The following is an 18,275-nucleotide window of genomic DNA, read 5'->3' as shown; positions in this document are numbered from 1 at the left end:
GCAGTTAAGCCAGGCCCAAACCAACCCGGGCTCCCTACCCCAAGCTTCATTCTTGCTTCATACCATTCCTCCAACTGCAGGAGGTAATGGCTGTGAAAAGGGTATGGGGGAGAAAAGAATGAAAAAGGGAGTTTGAGGTCAGCTTTCTTATCTCTGTTATAAAAGCTGTGCTGTATTCTTGTGCTCTGCCTTTGACTTTCTGTGACAGCTTTGCTTTTACACTAAGTAGCGGCAGAGAAGTAATCATCCAGAGATTTGATCCTGTTATCAGGCTTAAAGTCTGCAGGGAATTTTGGCATCCTCTCTGGTTAACTGGCTCTATTCCAAAGTGATCTGAGATCTTTGATCCCTCTACTGTGTACTGTACTTCACTTTCTGAGGGTCAGTCTGACTCTCCGTGTGTTTTGAGCCTCCTTTTGCCATAGGTATTACGTCTGAGATACATGCGATTTTACAGTGCTGACTTCAAAATGAAACTTAAATAAGCAGTCACTCAGACTTGAATGATCAGAACAATTCACACTTGTTCAAGAACACTTAAACCTTCACCATGTGATAGTGTCTGGCTTTATAGGTCTATCTCCAATTTCACTGAAACAAGCTATAGAACAAGGTATAGAAATACTTACGTAAAAGAATTGTCCCATCTAAAGAATTTTAATGACGGACTGGAGCAATAGTACAGTGGGTAGGGCATTTGCCTTGCACATGGTCAACCTGGTTTCGATCCTGGTCATCCTATATGTTCCCCCGAGAACCACCAGGAGTAATTCCTGAGTGCAGAGCCAGGAGTAACCCTTGAGCATCAGTAGGTGTGACCCAAAAAGAAAAAAAAAAGAATTTTAATGAATTTAAAGGGGTTTTAGGAGTCCAAACTATTCGGTGTCTGTGGCTATCTACACATGTGGGCTACATATATGAATTCTGAGTATCTTCTTATAATTTTGTAGTATTGTGGGGCTAAATTTGGGCAAGTTTTATCTATAGCACAGCGGGTAGGGCGTTCGCCTTACAAGCGGCCAACATGGCCGACCCAAGTTCGATTCCTCCGCCCCTCTCGGAGAGCCTGGCAAGCTACCGAGAGTATTCGATATGCCAAACACAGTAACAACAAAGTCTCCAATGGAGACAGACGTTACTGGGCCCGCTCGAGCAAATCGACGATCAACGGGAGGGCCTTTACCTTTACCTTTACCTTATTTTAAAATACTATTTGAACTGAAATCGAGCTAATTTTTTAGTATTCTTTGTGTACATGTGTATACAGATGGTATATACTTATGTTTATATATACACATGTATACACCTGTATATGTAATAGTGACTGTATATTTGAATGTATATTGGAGTTCTTATAATGGAGAAGTTGAGTGCTTTGGAGTCATACCTGAATTTCAATACTGGCCATGTTATTTGACCTAGTGAGTCCCAGAAATAAAAAGACCAAAATTTTTTCTAAATATTACCCTATTAAATAAGTGTCTTTTGCACAATAAATGCACAAGAAGTGTTTTATTGTGATTTGTTTTTTATTTAATTGAAAATTGCAACGAGGAGGCTGGAGTGATATAGTACAGGGGTTAAGGCACTTGCCTTGCATGTCGCCAACTCTGGTTTGATCTCAGGCAATGCGTATGATCTTCCAAGCATGACCAGGAGTGATCTGTGAGCACAGAGCTAGAATAAAACCTGAGCACCATCAGGTATGGCCATAAAAACAAAAACCAAAAGAAATAACATTTTTAAATGACGATATCAAGAAGTTTGACCTACCCTTGTATTTAAAAAAATTAAAACTAATAATTTTCTATCCATGTCTTGCTTTGTCTCAACTGCTTTCTGCTTCTTGCATCAATCTCTTTCTCAGTATCTTCTACACTAGTTTATATCCAATAACAGTTTCTATTATGGGAAACCTTACTTCCTGCTGAAGAAAAAGTCATTTTAATAGAAATATATGAGATATATTTCATATCCTCTTTGTGTGAGTGAATGAAAAAATGGAAACTCACTTGTAACCTGAAATGCAATCATGTGCGAAGGCACCTTTCCAGGGAGAAAAGGCTCTCCTTTGTCAATGCTTGGGTACCGCCAAGACCACCCACATCAGTGCGTGACTGGTGTTCAGGCCCCTTCAAAAACAAATCAACAATAACAGAAAGCTCCAAGTAGGTGTATTCATCTACTTTCATTTTTTCCACATGACCCATAGTACACTTTTCTTCGTGACTGTGAAGTGTTACTGGATCAAAGTGGCTTCCTATTCTTAGTCACAGTAGACTGGGCATCTCCATTTTTAATATACTTGGATTCTTTTAATATACTTGGATTCTTTAGAACAAGATCCAAAATTCATGAAAAGGAAAATGTTTCCACATTTGACTGATCCTCTCATTGAATAATTAGAAGTGCCTGTTTTCCACCTTGATAATAGAAACCTTAGTTGATCATTACCATATGCTAGATTTGAAGAGTTTAAAGAAAAATGATTTGTAAATTGTGTTCTCGAATCAGGAAGATTTAAAGATAAATGTTGATGATGGCCTTGATTATTAGTATTTCTTTTCTTAACCTGATGGCATTTTGGCAATTTTTGAATTTTTATTTAAAAGTTGCATGGCCTGAGGGAAAACACAAGGGTTAAGGGAGAACTACCAGATTTACTTAAAGTTTCATTTCTACAGCAAGCAACATTTTTTACTTAGATTTTTGAAAATAGTATTTTTATGAACATTATTTTATTATCAAGCTAAATATAACTTCACTGTCATTTTAACATTTTTTATTTCTCTGTTACTATTTTTCTTAGGGAAGGTGATTTCCAGAACCACAGTAGAGATTCCTGGAGGTGGGGGGCGGTGCTAGCAAATGCCTCTTCGCCTATTTTCTGGAAGTTCCCCCAGTCATTTGTTGGCTACCAGCCTCCCACAGGTTGGCCCTGACATAGCGGGACAAAAAAGAGAACACCCCCAGGAAGCCCAACAGCATCCTCTTACCACATCTTGGAGAGACCTTTGCATGTTTTACTGCCCTCCTTGTTTTGTGTCCTGGGTAAAACGAAATACATATCAGGTACCAGTAGCTGTTCTGTGCCTGGCAAGTATTCAACAGGATATTGTGACTTAATTCTTAAGCCAGTTTACCAGAAGGGTAAATTTTTTATTATTCTTATTTTTAAAAGGAGGAGGAAACTGAAGTTCAGAAAATGTGTCTTCCTGATGCTAGGTTGTGAGCAGGCCAGTGTCAGAACTCCATCTGTTGGCTTCCAATTCCACTGGCTTCACCACTTCAGCCTGCCCAGTGAACAATAGCTTTATAGTTCCTGAACACCAGGCAGTGAAGAAAGCCAGCCAGGATCTCTGATTTGTATGATTTTGTGCATTGAAGGGAGCATCAATTCCAGGTTTTGTTCCCACAGAATTACTTTCAAAATTGGCAAAGAGCAAATTTTAGGCATTTTTGTTGTTGTTGTTGTTGTTGATATTGCAGCCTGGAGCCTGGGATGGCCTCTCCTGGAGGGGACATTTGACAGGGAACTGAAAACCAAGCCTCCCTTTCTTTCATCCCTTCCCCGTCGCCCCCATGCAGTACCTGCTGTAAGGCAGGAAAGTAAAAGCAGCGTTAACTCTCGCAGGTCTGGGTAATGCGGTGTGGTCTTAATGCCTTCACTCAGGTGGAGCCCGAGAAATTGAAGACACTAACAGAAGGTTTAGAAGCCTACAGCCGAGTCCGGAAAAGGAACAGAAAGTAAGCACTATTTTTATTTTTCCTTTTTGTTTCCTAAGAATTTAATGTCCCTTCAAATGGGCAGTGAAATCTCCCTGATTCTGTATATTTTGTGTCTTGCCTAAATATAATTTTATAGCTTTTTACCAGAAAGAAGACCAGTACAGACAAATCAAATTAGTTGTCACAGAAAATATTTTCTTTTCTTACCTGGAGGGGTGATCTAGCTCTTCATTGATGCCTTTCTTGCTTTCTCCAACTCCATCACTCTCATTTATTGAGAAAGGCAAGATAAATAATATTCTTAATATGTATCAAATGAATAGTATTTGAAATGGTATCAAAAGTCTGTCCCTATGCAATGCAAATACTTTAGATAAACACACTCCTGTGACACGTATGTAAATCATTATGGCAGAGTCACTCTTAGTTAAGAAATGGTAAATGTATTATTTTTTTTAAATGGATAAGGGCAGTAGTTTTGTTTGGAATTATAACAAGAAATTGAGCTTTGGGATATTATTATTATTCAAGTTTTTTTTTCCAGATTTATATGAGGAAATGGTAGGACAAATGAATAATGTTCAAAATACAATTTTCATTGCAGTACTACAAGGTACATAGTTTCATATGTAGCTGCTATTTCATCTTAAGGTAGAAAATTAAAAATGTGTCTCTGTATATGTACATGAAAATTGTTCTAAAATATTTGTAATCAACATAGTTGCTCATTTTTTATCACATGTTCCAGAATGATTAGTAATGTATTTTGTGCAAAAGATTTGTATATAATAAGAGTATTTTTTCTTTTGTTTGGGGGACATACCTACCTCTGCTCAGGGGTTACTCCTGTTTCTGCACTCAGGGATCTCTTCTGGAGGTGCTCAGGGGACCATATGGGGTGCTGGGATCAAAACCAGGAAGGCACAACCAAAGCATGACACAACCTATACATGGTACTATCTCTCCATCTACTGTGAATATCATATAGTAAAGTGTACTTTCTTTCTCTTGGTAGCACGTAGCACTGTCCTCCCGTTGTTCATCAATTTGCTCAAGTGGGCCCAGTAACGTCTCCATTGTGAGACTTGTTGTTACTGTGTTTGGCATATCGAATATGTCACGGGTAGCTTGCCAGGCTTTGCCCTGCGGGCAAGATACTCTCAGTAGCTTTCCGGGCTCTCCGAGAGGGGTGGAAGAATTAAACCTGGCTTGGCTTGGCGGGTGGCCGCGTGCAAGGCAAAAGCCCTACCACTGTGCTATCGCTCTCTTGGTGGTATCTCCAATTATTTTTGCCAGAGGGAAAATTTTAGAGCACAACAAATCTTGTCTCATCCCAGCTGCAGCAACAAATTTCTCTGCCTTCACATTCAGGACTCCTTTAGAAGGTAGCAGGTTGGAATTGGTTAATAGTTGGAGACTGAGTGAATGACCAAATTCACTATTGAACTGATAAAAGAACACTGTGAGACAAGTTTCCTCTGCTCTGACTGGTAATATTTCCTAAACAGGCTTTAATGGTAGGATACAGCCTACAAAATTTTTCTGGATCAAGAGAGGAAAACTGGAAATTACTTGCATTAAAAATCTGCAATGGGGGCTGGAGCAATAGCATAACTGGTAGGGCATTTGCCTTGCACACGGCCGACCCAGGTTCCATTACCAGCATCCCATATGGTCCCCCGAGCACTACCAGGAGTAATTCCTGAGTGTATGAGCCAGGAGTAAGCACTGTACAATGCTGGGTGTGACCCAAAGAGCAATAAATAAATAAATAAATCTGCAATAGGTCATCTTCATTTGCGGGGGGGGGGGGGGAAGGGAGTTGTTTTATTCGGAGGCCACACCCATGTACGCTCAGGACTTACTCCTGGCTTTGGACTCAGGGATCACTTCTGGCAGTGCTCAGGGGACCATATGGAGTATAGGTTCAATCCAGGTTGATTGTGTGCAAGGCACTTGCAAGTGCACCTTATGCACTGTACCATCACTCCCATCCCATGCAAAGAGTCATCTCTTCAGAATATTCAATACTATTTGTTGATTCCATGTAAAAGATGCCCCCAAACCTTTCCTCCGGTGAAATATATCAGCTGATTTGCGTACAAAGTAATCCAGAGTTGATAACACAGTAATGAAATAACTGTTTCAAAATTATTCCCCACATTCTAGTTCCTAATTTAGGAAAATATCTGTGCCAGGCATAGTGCTGCAGTCTTTGAAGCTCAATGTTTCATGAAGGAAAAAAAGACCCAAAATGAAAATCAGGGGTCATATAGAAGTGGCATTAAATTCTGGTATAAGAAGACTTCTAGAGGAGGTAGTTCCCCACCCCATAGGTATTTTCTCGAACAAGAAATGAGGACTAAGATGGACTGTGATGGTGTCACGTTTAGCCAAGATCAGCAGTTGCATTTGGAGGATTGCAAATCAGTTTAGTAAGAGCTAGATCTAATAGTACCTGGCAAGAGCTAATAGGGCCCTTTATCTAACTGGAAGTGTCTGGTGGGGATAGACAAGTGACTGGATATGACTGTGTAGGAAATGAATTTTAGGATCATTGAGATCATCCAGAAAATGAGAGGATAAGGGCTCAAAAGAGGTGGAAACAGTGAGGATGGAGGAAAAGTAGTATGGTCAAGAAATGAAATCATGGGACTGGAATGATAGCACAGCAGGTACGGCGTTTGCCTTGCAAGAGGCTGACCCAGGTTCAATTACCAGCATCCCATATCCGAGCACCGCCAGGAGTAATCCCTGAGTGTATGAGCGAGGAGTGTCACCTGTGCACCACCAGGTGTGACTCCAAAAGCAAAAAAAAAAAAAAAGAAAGAAAAAGAAAAAACCAAAATCGGGGTGCCAGAGAGAAAGCTTGCTGGGATGGAGCACGTGCTCTGCATGCTGGAGGTCCAAGTGTAAGACCCAGCACTATATGGTCCTCTGAGCTCTGAGCCAAGAATAATCTCTGAACCTGCCAAGTTTGTCCCTCAAAACAAAATACAGGTGCTGGAGCAGTAGCATAGTGGATAGGGTGGTTGCCTTGCACACAGCCAACCAGGATTCGATTCCCAGCATCCCATATGGTTCCCCAAGCACCACCAGGAGCCAGGAGTAACCCCTGTGCACCACCGGGTGTGACCCAAAAAGTAAAAAAATAAATAAATAAACAAATAAAAACAAAATACAAGTTATAAACTATTTAGCAGTAAAACTTGCAAAATAATCAACAAAGAAGCACCAAAATTAGAAGATGAAGAAGACCGAGCAAAGAAAGATGACTCTCAGAGTTTTAGTTTGGGTGGGTGGTGGGAAGGAGCAGTAAGTGGAACGAAGAACAGGGGAGAACTCCTGAGTGCTATATGGGGAATAGCTGGACACACAAGTCTGGGAGGAGTTGTATTTGACAATGTAGACAGGATTGTAATCACCAAAAGATTCTTTCACCAAGAATGAACGTTTACTGGTGATGATGAAGACAAGTCATAAAGGAGAAGGAGAATCAGGGGGTAGGATGTAGGGTACTGGAAGAGAAATGGCCGAAATGAACAACAGAGTTCCAGAAAGATTCACTGAAGACTCCTCTGAGGTGGGCGATTTGGAGGCTTTTGGTAATCTCAGTGAAATCCTTTGCAGGAGCCTGATGGGCATAAAAAAGCGAAGTGGTCATGTATTGAAGCAAGGCTTGAGAGGGCTGATGTAAACAATACACTCTCTCTGCAACGTTCCTGGAAAACAACAGTGGAGGAATGTTTAGAGACAAAGATTTGGCTGCTTTTGTAGACAGAGGGTGAAAGGAGAGAGGAAGAGATTGTTAAAGGAGGTGGTATTTGAAAGAAGATAGTTCCGAGGTTGTTTTTGAAATGAGTTCAAATCCTGCTTCCACCACTCTGTAGCCATGGGCACATATTCATTGCCTAGCCTCCTTGAGTCTAAATTTTTCATTTCTAAAACAGGCAATTAACTTTGACCTCTTGGGATCATTATGATACAGATAATGTTAATAGTGTCTTAATATAGTATAGTACTTGGCACATGATATTTAGTAAAGAGTATTTTTGTTATAAAGGTATAGGTTAAAGAAAACTATCTGATATTTTTGCCAGTTGAAATGTCACTGCATTAGATGTATTGATTTTTACATAAGCATTTTAATTTTCAGAATTCTACAATAAAATCATGTAATAAATAAATATCTTTACATTGGTATATTTATTATAGGTCAATCACAAGAAAAATAATACTAAAGCTATTTCTCAAGCTCCTATTTTTAGTTTAAAGAGGAAATAGATTCATTAAATTCCATAAATTTTAGATGTTATGATTTTTATTTAAGTGAGCATCGAATTATATAGTTATATATAAACTTGATAACATGATTTTATGATGCTTGATAATTATCAAGTCATAAAATATACTTTTAAGTTAAAACTTTTTTTAGCTAGCTTGGTTAACAGGAGTGTGATATTTTATGTTTTAGAGGTACAGTGTTACTACATCATGCCCACTCACCACCAAAACCCTCCACCCTATTCCACTGTACCCCTCCCCCACCCCTTTTTGACAGCTTCCATTCTTGTAGTCAGAGTGGATTGTTTTCATTGGCTATTGTCACTTGCTATGTTTCTATTTATACTGCACATAAGTGAGACCAACTAGTCTTTCTCCTTCTGGCTTATTTAATTTAGCATGACCCCCCTCTCCAGTTCTATCCAACTTATAACAAAAGGCAAGATTTTACCTTTTTTTTTTATAACCAAGTAGTGCTCTATGTATATAGACCACCTTCTTTATCCACAAATGTGGCATTGAACACTTGGGTTATTTCCAGATCTTGGCATACATCGCGCATTAGGTGTGCATACATCACTTTGAATTAGTGGTTCCATATTCTTGAGACAGATACCCAGCAGTGGAATTACTGGATTATGTGGAAGTTCTTAGTATTTTGAGAAATCTCCATACTGTTTTCTATAGAGGTTGGGCAAACCTATTTTCCCTCTAACAGTGAATTAGTGTTCCCTGGTGATATGTGGTGTGTGAATATTTCCTCCCATTCAGTAGGATGTCATTTATTTTATTAATTTCTATTGTAGTGCAGAAGGTTTTTAGTTTGATATAGTCCCATTTGTTTAATATCTCCTTTGTTTTCCTTGTGAGTTGAGTCAAATCATTAAAGACATCATCACAGCATGTTTACCTTATGTTTTCTTCCATTTATTTTATGGCTTAACATCAAGCCTTCAATCCACTTCAAGTTAAATTCTGTGCATGATGTCAGATAGTGATTTAGTTTCATTCTCTTGCACATGGCATCCAATTTATCCAGCACCATTTATTGTTGAAGAGATTTCTTTTTTCCTTATTTTACTCTTGACTCTTATTATAAGTTAACTGTTCATATATCTCAGGGTTTATTGTTGAACTCTCTGTCCTATTACATTAATCTATGTGTCTATTTTTATTCTAATATCACATTGTTTTGTTTACTCTAACTTTACATTTTTTTAAGAGCCAAGAAATATGATGCCTCCTGTCTTCTTCCCTCCCGTCTTTCAAATTTACTTATTTTTTCTCCCATTTTTTTTCCTCCAGGATTGCCTTGACTATCCAGGCTCTTTTGCATGCAAATTTCGTGGTTCTGCTTTCTTAAAAAATGCTATTGTAATTTTGGAACTTTTAGGGATTGCATTTCATCTGTATAATGGTTTGGAAAGCATAGTTATTTTAACTATTAATTCTATCATTGCATGAGCATAGAATATTTTTCCATTTATTGTTGTTTTGTGTCTTGCAACAGTGAAGTCATTTTCAGTATACAAATCTTTCCCTTTATCTATTTAGCTGATTCCTAGGTATTTAATTCTTTTTATTACATATGGTATTGCTTTCTTTCTCTTCAGATTTGCATCTAAAAATGCAACAAATTACTTTGTAATCCCTTGATTTTCTTATTACATTTCTAATAATTTTTAAAATTTTATTTCTAATAAAATTGTAGTGCAATCTTAGGGTTTTCTATGTATGTTATCATGCCATCTGTGATAGTGATATGTACATTTCTCTTTAAAGTCAATAAATACGTTCCAGAGATGTGACTTGTCAATAGAGTGTGTGCCTCAGTGTGTAGGATTCTGGGTTCCAGTGCCAAAAATAGAGAGAGAAACAAGAAATGATACTTTATATGTTAAATATTTTAAAATATGCATTATTTTTCTGCAGATTAGATTTCAGAGTCTAAGGTTGTTGATGTTTAAGTCCCACCTGAATTTGTTCTGTTCCACATGAAGTGAAGTTACTTAAACTGAAGTGACAGTATAGAGTAATGTGCAATTTCTCATTTCCTTCTTGCCTGTACAGTTCAGATTTGTACCCCACTTTCATTTCTCAATTAGTGAAGGTGAGCTCTATGTGCGGCAATATGGACAATGAAGATGAGAAGTGGCAATTATCCCCATTAATAACTAGGAATGTGATTATTTGAATATCTGTTGCTTAATCAAGTAGGTTTTCAAGTGTCCATTAGTAAAAATGTTTATTATTAAATATCAGCAGGGAACTGAACATAGTAGAAGAGAATCCACAGGGAGGCCCTCTGGACTGTAAGACTGAATTTTGACTAATTTTGCGTTTTATGAACTCATGGAGATTTTTTTCCTCTTTGCAGTTTCTTCCCTGACCTGACCAGTTAGTGCAAAAATTGGTCTGCAGATTTGAAACTAAGAGTCTTTATTTCTGATTCTCATTATGTATTCAAGTAATGGCATGCCTATATCACTGCACTAATTCTGTCTTCTGAAATCTTCCGTTCCCCCAGTACCACATATGGGCTCCTGAACACTGCCAGGAGCGATCTCTGAGCACAGTCAGAGTAAGCACTGCTGGGTATAACAGCAAAACAAAACAAAAAACCTACAAACAAACAAACAAACAAAACCTGCATTAATCTCTCCTGTCAGTTAAACTGACTTAGGAGCATTTTTTCCCCCAAACTATAGTGTCATTGTGCTAGCTTTAGACAAATGCTTTTTTTAGTAATTCTATAGAAAATGCATTAAATATGCCTGGCAGTACCATTCTCAGAGATGGAAGCATTGGAAATATCCCTAGAAACTAAATGTTCAAATTGCCTAGTCCTGGTATCTGAAGATAAGTAGTAAGCTGTGTAAAACAGAAAGGCCTCAACTGAGACATTCCACTATAGCACAAATAATTTTTATACATAATGTGAGCTAAACTAAATGGGAACTGAGAGACAAATTCTCCCACAATTGTAAATTTCCAATCTCCATACTGATGCTGAGACAGCGCTAACTTTTAGCCACCTTAATAGAAAGAAAGAAAGAAAGAAAGAAAGAAAGAAAGAAAGAAAGAAAGAAAGAAAGAAAGAAAGAAAGAAAAGATGATCTCTGCAGCTTTTCTAGTCATTGTCATGCCAAGGTAAATGAAATGAATCACCTTAGTACTCAGAATAATTGGGTAATTATTTGTTATGTAAAGAAGGAAAAATAAGTTAACAATCACAGTGGCGAAAGGTTCATGTACCCACAGAGACACGTACCGTGAATTTGCTTCGTTTTAAGTCATTTGTTCAACAGTTACGTAGATGCAAGTTTCAACAATGGCAGACATACTGTGTGAGTGTTTCAGGTCAAGTAGGTGTAATGAAATGCTGAGTGGAGAGAGCGTCAGATGAATGATAGATATTCTGTGACTGCAGTCTTTATTATTATTATTATTATTTTATTATTGAATCACCATGAGATACAGTTACAAGCTTTCATGTTCGAGTTTCAGTCATGCAATGATCAAACACGCATCCCTCCACCAGTGCTCACTTTCCACCACCAATGTCCCCAGTATACCCCCCCACTTTCCAACCCTCCCCTGCCCCCATTGGCAGACTATCCCTCCCCCGCTTCCACATACTCTCTCTCTGCTTTTGGGCATTATGGTCTGTAAAACAGATACTGAGAGGTTATCATGTATGTGACCAGCATTCTTTACCAGACAGTTGTATTATTTGGGGCTGGAGAAATATAATGAGACCCGGTGCAGCCCGTGAAGCGGTGAAGCCGTTTCCCTCCTGGAATGAATGGAGTGCACCAGGATTTTAGTCTTCAATTGCTCAGAAGCAGGAGCTCTCCAGAGAGGGCAGAGGATGCTCCCTAGTGGCCAGAACTTGCAGTTCAGCTCTCTGCTCTTCCCCCTGGTCACTTTGGCTGTCTGAGAAAGACAAGCCAGAGCAGGAGGCAACGCAAGGCAGCTGGAATCTGCGAGGAGGAGCTGCATCTGCGCAAAAAGGTGGCCCGACTTCCTTGCAAAACCACCAGACAGTGGCAGGAGCATATGGAAGGGTAGACTCCATTTTTCCCCCGTAGTACGTTCAATTTTCTTCATACTTCTGTGACTTTGTCATTAGCATGCAGTGGTGAGAATCCCAGAATGTTTTGTCATCTGAATTTTTCCAAATGCATTTTCTCTAGTGGAATTGGGTCTTCTGTTTTCTGATTAGGGAGTTAGGTTGAAATTTTCTATGTTTAATTTATTAATCTCTATGTTGTTTTCATTAATTCCAGAAGTGGGAAGCTAAATAACCATTTAGAAGCTGCTATTCATGAGGCCATGAATGAACTGGACAAAATGTCTGGGACTGTAAGTTAATTTATTTTTCCATTATACTGTGTTTCTTTGAAAATAAATTGTATTACACTTCTTGGTAAAGTCTTTGAAATATTGTCAAGCAGCCCACAAAGCAATACTAAATTAAGCTTAGGAAAAAAAAAAATACTGGTACCAAAAAAAGATTCAAAAAAATTTAATGGAAGGAAAAATCCTGCTAGTATAGTTGTCTGTTTTCTAAAATAAGTAACTTTGGAGATTATTTTTTCCTTTTGAGATATAGCCAGCAATGCTCAGGGGTTACCCTGGCTCTGCACTCAGGAATTACTCCTGGTGGTGCTCAGGGGACCCTAGGGGATGCCAGGGATTGAACCTGAGTCAGCTGCGTACAAGGCAAATGCTCTCCTCTCTGGACTATGGCTCTGGCCCTAAAATAACTAACTTTGGGAGGCAGAGAGGTGCTCAAAGAGCTGGAGCTGATGCATAAGATCTATATACAGTCCCCAGCACTACACAATCCACCAGCTTAATGTCCCAAATAGTCCTCAAGCATCACCTGATGACCCCCCAGAACTTTGAGGTTCAAGCAGCTCTATATCATGGGTCCCAAGCACTGAACTATCAGGCTCATATCTCCAGCCCCCCAAGTATCTATCACTGGGGAGTTAACACATAAAAATAAATGTAACCTTCTCTTTTCCCACATAGTAAATATTCTTTTAAAATTTGAATAGAAAATATTCACATTCAAACCACAGTTCTGCTTCTGACTCTGTAGCCACCAGTGTTGCCTAAATATTTGGTAATGCAAATTTTAGTCTATCCATAAAACCAAAAAATGTGAAATTGAACAATAGGGTAAAGATCAAGAGTGTATAGACCTCTGGTTTCTTTTTTTCTTTCTTCTGTCACTTAAAAATAAATTAATTGCCACAACTGTCTGTTGTTAAGTCATTTATCACTATAAACTGATTTTTCCAAAGTACTTTACCTTTTATTTGTATTTTTATTTACTGTGCATTTAATAGTGTTGGATATATGAAGACTGGTCATCATCCTCTAACTTAACATGCTGGCTACTATAAACACTCAAAATTTACTTTTGGTAACCCTTTAAAAAATGTGAATGATCTAAAGCTCTCCATGATTAAAAGGTAATTTATTTGACACGTTGTTTTTGCAAGGTTAGCCAAATTTATCCAGAGTGATCAATAGAAGTCTTAGGTTCATAGACTGGTGGGACTGGGAGTGGCTTTAGAGATTTTGTGATCCATCCTATCATTTCACAGATCGATGAATTGGGATCCTGAGAGGTTAAAGTTTCAGATGCAATCACATGAATAATTCGATCTGAATTGCTAAGAAAAGCAGTCACCAATGAGAAAGGCAACAATTGGAGTAGATTGAGTAATGCCCACCGAGATGCAGTAGTCAGGGCAGGCTGCCAACCCACTCTCACTCTCATTCTCTCCACACAGCAAAAGCTATTGCTCCCAAGAGCCTGGTGCTGGTGGGGGGAGGACTTGCCCCACACACTCGATCAGCATCCCAGGTCCCTTCTAGATCCAGAGCTCAGCATTTTTTAGGGCCACAGAGTGCTCCAGAATATGCTATATATTCAGCCCATCCGCCGAGAGGTATGCTCTAGGTGCACAGAAGTCTGTGACAATGGATGTTCTGGACCTGCAAGCTCATCCCTTCTGCAGACTGTCCTCCCTTTTCTGGACTGTCCACTGGCTTCAACCAATCAAACTATTTTCTTAACTTGCCTGTACTAAAAAGTATCATAGGGTGTTCCTGCCTAGGAAGAAGAGAAAGTGGGTTTGGCAAGCAGCTGGCATGTTTCTGCCTGAGGAACTCTGGCCTTTGTCGCCAGCAGGCAGCAGGGAGAGGACTGGAGAAACCTGGAATAAAACTCAGCGAAAGGAAGATATAATCCTTGTGGCTCTGGCAGCTTGGAGCCCCATGGAAAATCATGCCAGTATGTTAAGATCTTCCCACTTTTCATGAGCAGCTAGAAATCTTGAAGTAAAATTTGCCATTTCCCCTCTGTTTCAAAACTTGTTGTTGTTTTTTTGAGATTACTCCTGGCTCATGCACTCAGGAATTACTCCCTGTGGTGCTCGGGGGACCATATGGGATGCTGGGAATTGAACCCAGGTCAGCTGCATGCAAGGCAAACGCACTCCCAGCTGTGGTATTGCTCTAGACCCTCAAAGATACTTTTACTGTTGACTAAAAATAATTTCTTCTCAGCTCATGTTTGAACCATAGACTATTATTAGTTTGTGGTCTTAGATGCAGGCTTCTCTTCTTTTCTCAATTAAAAAATGCCTCCAGGGATCAGAGAGTACATTGGCTAAGGTGCTTGTCTTGCACGCAGCTAACTCCTGCTCAATGCCCAATTCCACATATGGGTTCCCCAAAGTTACCCAAGCACAATCAGGAGTGACTCATGAGCACAGGGCAAGGAGAAACCCCTGAGAATCACAGGATATGGTCCAATCCTCCTTCCTATAAGAAAATGTTTCTGTGAGCAATAGTAGGACACTTGCCTTGCAGGTGGCTGGTCCTGGTTTGATTCCCGTAACCCTAAACCCACTAGGAGTGATCCCTGCGCACAGAGCCAGGAGTAAGCCCTGAGCACCACTGGGGTGGCCCAAAAAACAAAAATTTCATATATATATATACATATACATATATATAAAGGTTAGGAGGAAGAAGCAGTATTAAATGTATGGATTTTCAAATTTTTTAATTTTTTGGGAAAGCTTTCTGCATTTGCCTCTGAGTAAATTGGTCTTTGCTGATATCCAAACACTTCTCCTTTTTAATTAATTTTCATTCCAGTATTTTGGAATTCACAGCTTATAATATTTTAGTATTCCAGGGACCTAGCTAGAGTGGGGTGTGTGTGTGTGTGTGTGTGTGTGTGTGTGTGTGTGTGTGTGTGTGTAGGGGATTCATTGCACCCACCACCACAGTTCCACTGTCCTCCTGTCACCAAAATCTTGCTCTGCCCATCTACCCTACCTTCTCCTTTCCCTCCAGTGAGCATCATCACTGTCACCAAGCCTAGGAGTTATTTATATTGGGTTTTTTTTTGCCAGTTTCTTTGCTTTAATTATTCTTCCACTGATGAATGAAACCATCCTGTGAATGAAAATCACCTACGAATGAAAAAAAGACGATGATTATCTGTCATCTCCTTACTCATTGCACGGAGTATAATCGGCTCCAGTTTCACCCATGATCTCTCAAATGCCATGATTTCACCTCCTTTAACAGGAGAGTAGTGTTCTGCGGTGGATATGGAATGTGCAGAAGGAGCACAGGGCTGAGGAGTACCCAGCCTCTCTCTCTAGCAATCTGCTCGTGATCATTTAGGTTGATTCCATTCAGCATTCTTCTAAAACTCTACAATTGAGCCAACTTGCAGTAAATCTTTTGTTGTTGTTATTTGTTTGTTTGTTTGTTTGTTTGGGCGCCAACCCCAGTGGTGCTCAGGGCTTACTCCTGGCTCTGCACTCAGGAATGGTGCAGACCCAGGTGGTGACTCCTGATGGTGGGGGGGTGAGGGGGAGTCATATGGGATGCTGGGGTCAAACCCAGGCCAGCCGCATGCAAGGCAAATGCCCTACCCACTGTGCTATCACTCTAGCCCTCTGCTTGCAGTAAGTCTTGGGAGATGACTGATCTTTTTTCTAACTCTGTAACAACACACAAGTTCTGTAACAACACACAACTTAAAACTGGTATACGTCACCATGGCCATGTGCACCCTACCCCTCAATCCGCAGAGCTAATTTTTAAGCATTTGCCACTTCACTGCCTTGAGCCATCCTATATTTTCTTTTTTTTTAATTAATTAATTTTTTTTATTAGTGAAACACCATGAGGTACAGTTGTAGACTTAGAAACTTTTGTGCTTGGGTTTCAATTATACAATGATCGATGGAGTACCCATCCTTCCACTAGTGCCCATTCTCCACCACCACTGATCCCAGTATCCCTCCCACCCCCCAACCCTCCACCCCACCCTAGCTCTGTGGCAGGGCATTTCCTTTTGAGCTATCCTATAGTTTCTGGGTCTTGACCTTTGCCCTCTCATATCAGTTGTCAAGTACAACGTAGACGACCTGGACCACCTCCCTAGCATCTCTGCTTCTCTTCCCTTTTCTCCTTTCCTCTCTCCCCTCCTCCAAAACAGAACTTTAATATCCAGCAACCATTTTCTGGGTATTAAAGTATTTTAATAATGAAGTTTTTAAAAAATGAAACCATTCTGTGAATAAAAATCACCTATGAGTGAAAAAAGGCAAAAATTGTCTGTCATCTCCTTACTCATTGCAACCAGGTTCTCACAAATACCAGGATTTCGAGAGAGAGGGGAAAGGGGGGAAGGGGTTAGAAGCAGAGGTGCCAGAGAGGTGGTTCAGGCAGGTGCTAGGTCATTTGGCCCCACTCCTGCTCAAGCCCCAGATGTTGCTAGATCCTGCCTTGGTGTATGAAGATGAGTTATAGTCATTGTTCTTTGCAGACCACACAAGTTCAGATCTGCCATCAGAGAGAAGCGGTGTTTTAGTTTCCCTCCTGATGCTTGTCATTTAACCTGCTTGTGCTGAATGATGTGTTCTTCACCATCTCTGACCTACCTTCCTAAAATAAGTAGAGTGATGAAGTAGAGAAGAAGGCATGTTTGGCATGTATTTTCCGCTTTCCCAGGCTCTGGTGAACTGAAGGACTCCAGGATCTCTGACTGGAAAGACTTTTTTTTTTTTGTCTTTAAAGAGACAGTGATGGTGCATCCCATTTCATGCATCTGACTTTTCCCGGCTGCTCAATATTCCTCTGCTTATCAGTTTCATGTCTACGATGGCTGTGGGCACTTGGTTGGGGCTCTTGGTAGAGAGTGTCAGTGCCATAGAAGTTTAATGATTGGAACTGAAAACCAGAGTCCGTTCCTTCACCTGCTTCTTTGTCAGGAATCAAACAGTGTTTCGTGATTTCAACCCTATTTTTTTCCACCTCTCTAATTCCAGGTTCACCAAATCCCACAGGGAGACAGACAGATGCGACCCCCCAAACCCAAGAGGAGGAAGATCTCCAGATAACAGGGACTGTTCCACCACACACAGTGTTTATGAGAAGAACATGCACAGATGTGTCTGTCCATAGGTATTGATATAGCCACTGTTATATCAATATTTATACTATGACAGATAACTAACCACCACAGGGTGCTAAAAGAAATAGTGCAACTTTTTTTTTTATCAGGAAGGAAAATGAATGCTGGAGAAATCAATCAAAATCCCTGATGAGAATAATCAATGGTCCAGGATTACCAAGAAACTCTTTTTCTATAATACTAAAATTGTGATTATAAGAAATAGTCCAAATGTTTCTGAGGAATTTTCCATGTTGTATATAGAAAATACAGAATTTCCTGGTGATATCAGCAATGTAAATATTGTACAATATTGTCATGTATAAGCGTACCTAATGCACACTTTATCTTTTATTGTACAAAGAAATAGTGTACAAAATTCTTTGGTTTCTATGGAGTACACCTACCAGAGACTACCAGTGTAAAGTGACAAATAAAAATACAACCTAAATGCTTTTCTATGATAATATATAAGATGCTGTTTTTATATTTAACAGCAGTGAAAAGGCATGATGGTGTATTACCTGAATCGTGACACACTGCACACCACCAACTGTCCGTAGAACCCACTGGGCCCAATTTTGGTGTCCAGGACATTGAAACCTTTGCCAATTTCTAAAGGAGAGTGGGCTCACAGGTCTCAATGAAGAATCCAGAAACTGCAACCATTTGTTGCATATTTTTTTTACCTAAGTTTTAAAGTAGAGTAGGTTTTATATATAAAAAGAAAAGTCTTCGATGGAATATTTTACTCAGTCATTTC

General features: G+C 39.6%; 1 protein-coding gene across 2 annotated transcripts in view; it reads left to right on the top strand.

Moving 5' to 3' along the window:
• The window catches only part of MBD5 (methyl-CpG binding domain protein 5), a 77,114-nt gene extending 59,151 nt beyond the window's left edge, over positions 1–17,963 (top strand). For both annotated transcript variants that reach the window (XM_056117703.1, XM_056117701.1), the window contains exons 9-11: positions 3,674–3,747; positions 12,303–12,378; positions 17,388–17,963. In XM_056117703.1, the coding sequence (XP_055973678.1) occupies positions 3,674–3,747; positions 12,303–12,378; positions 17,388–17,459 (222 nt within the window). In that variant the 3' untranslated portion in view covers positions 17,460–17,963. The remainder of the gene's footprint in view (positions 1–3,673; positions 3,748–12,302; positions 12,379–17,387) is intronic.
• Positions 17,964–18,275: the final 312 nt, after the last annotated feature.

The sequence above is a fragment of the Sorex fumeus genome, unplaced genomic scaffold, assembly GCF_029834395.1.
Source record: "Sorex fumeus unplaced genomic scaffold, SorFum_2.1 ptg000035l, whole genome shotgun sequence".
In the NCBI taxonomy this organism is placed as follows: Eukaryota; Metazoa; Chordata; class Mammalia; order Eulipotyphla; family Soricidae; genus Sorex; species Sorex fumeus.
Note: the sequence above shows the minus strand (reverse complement) of the source record. Positions and strands in the feature narration are given on the sequence as shown.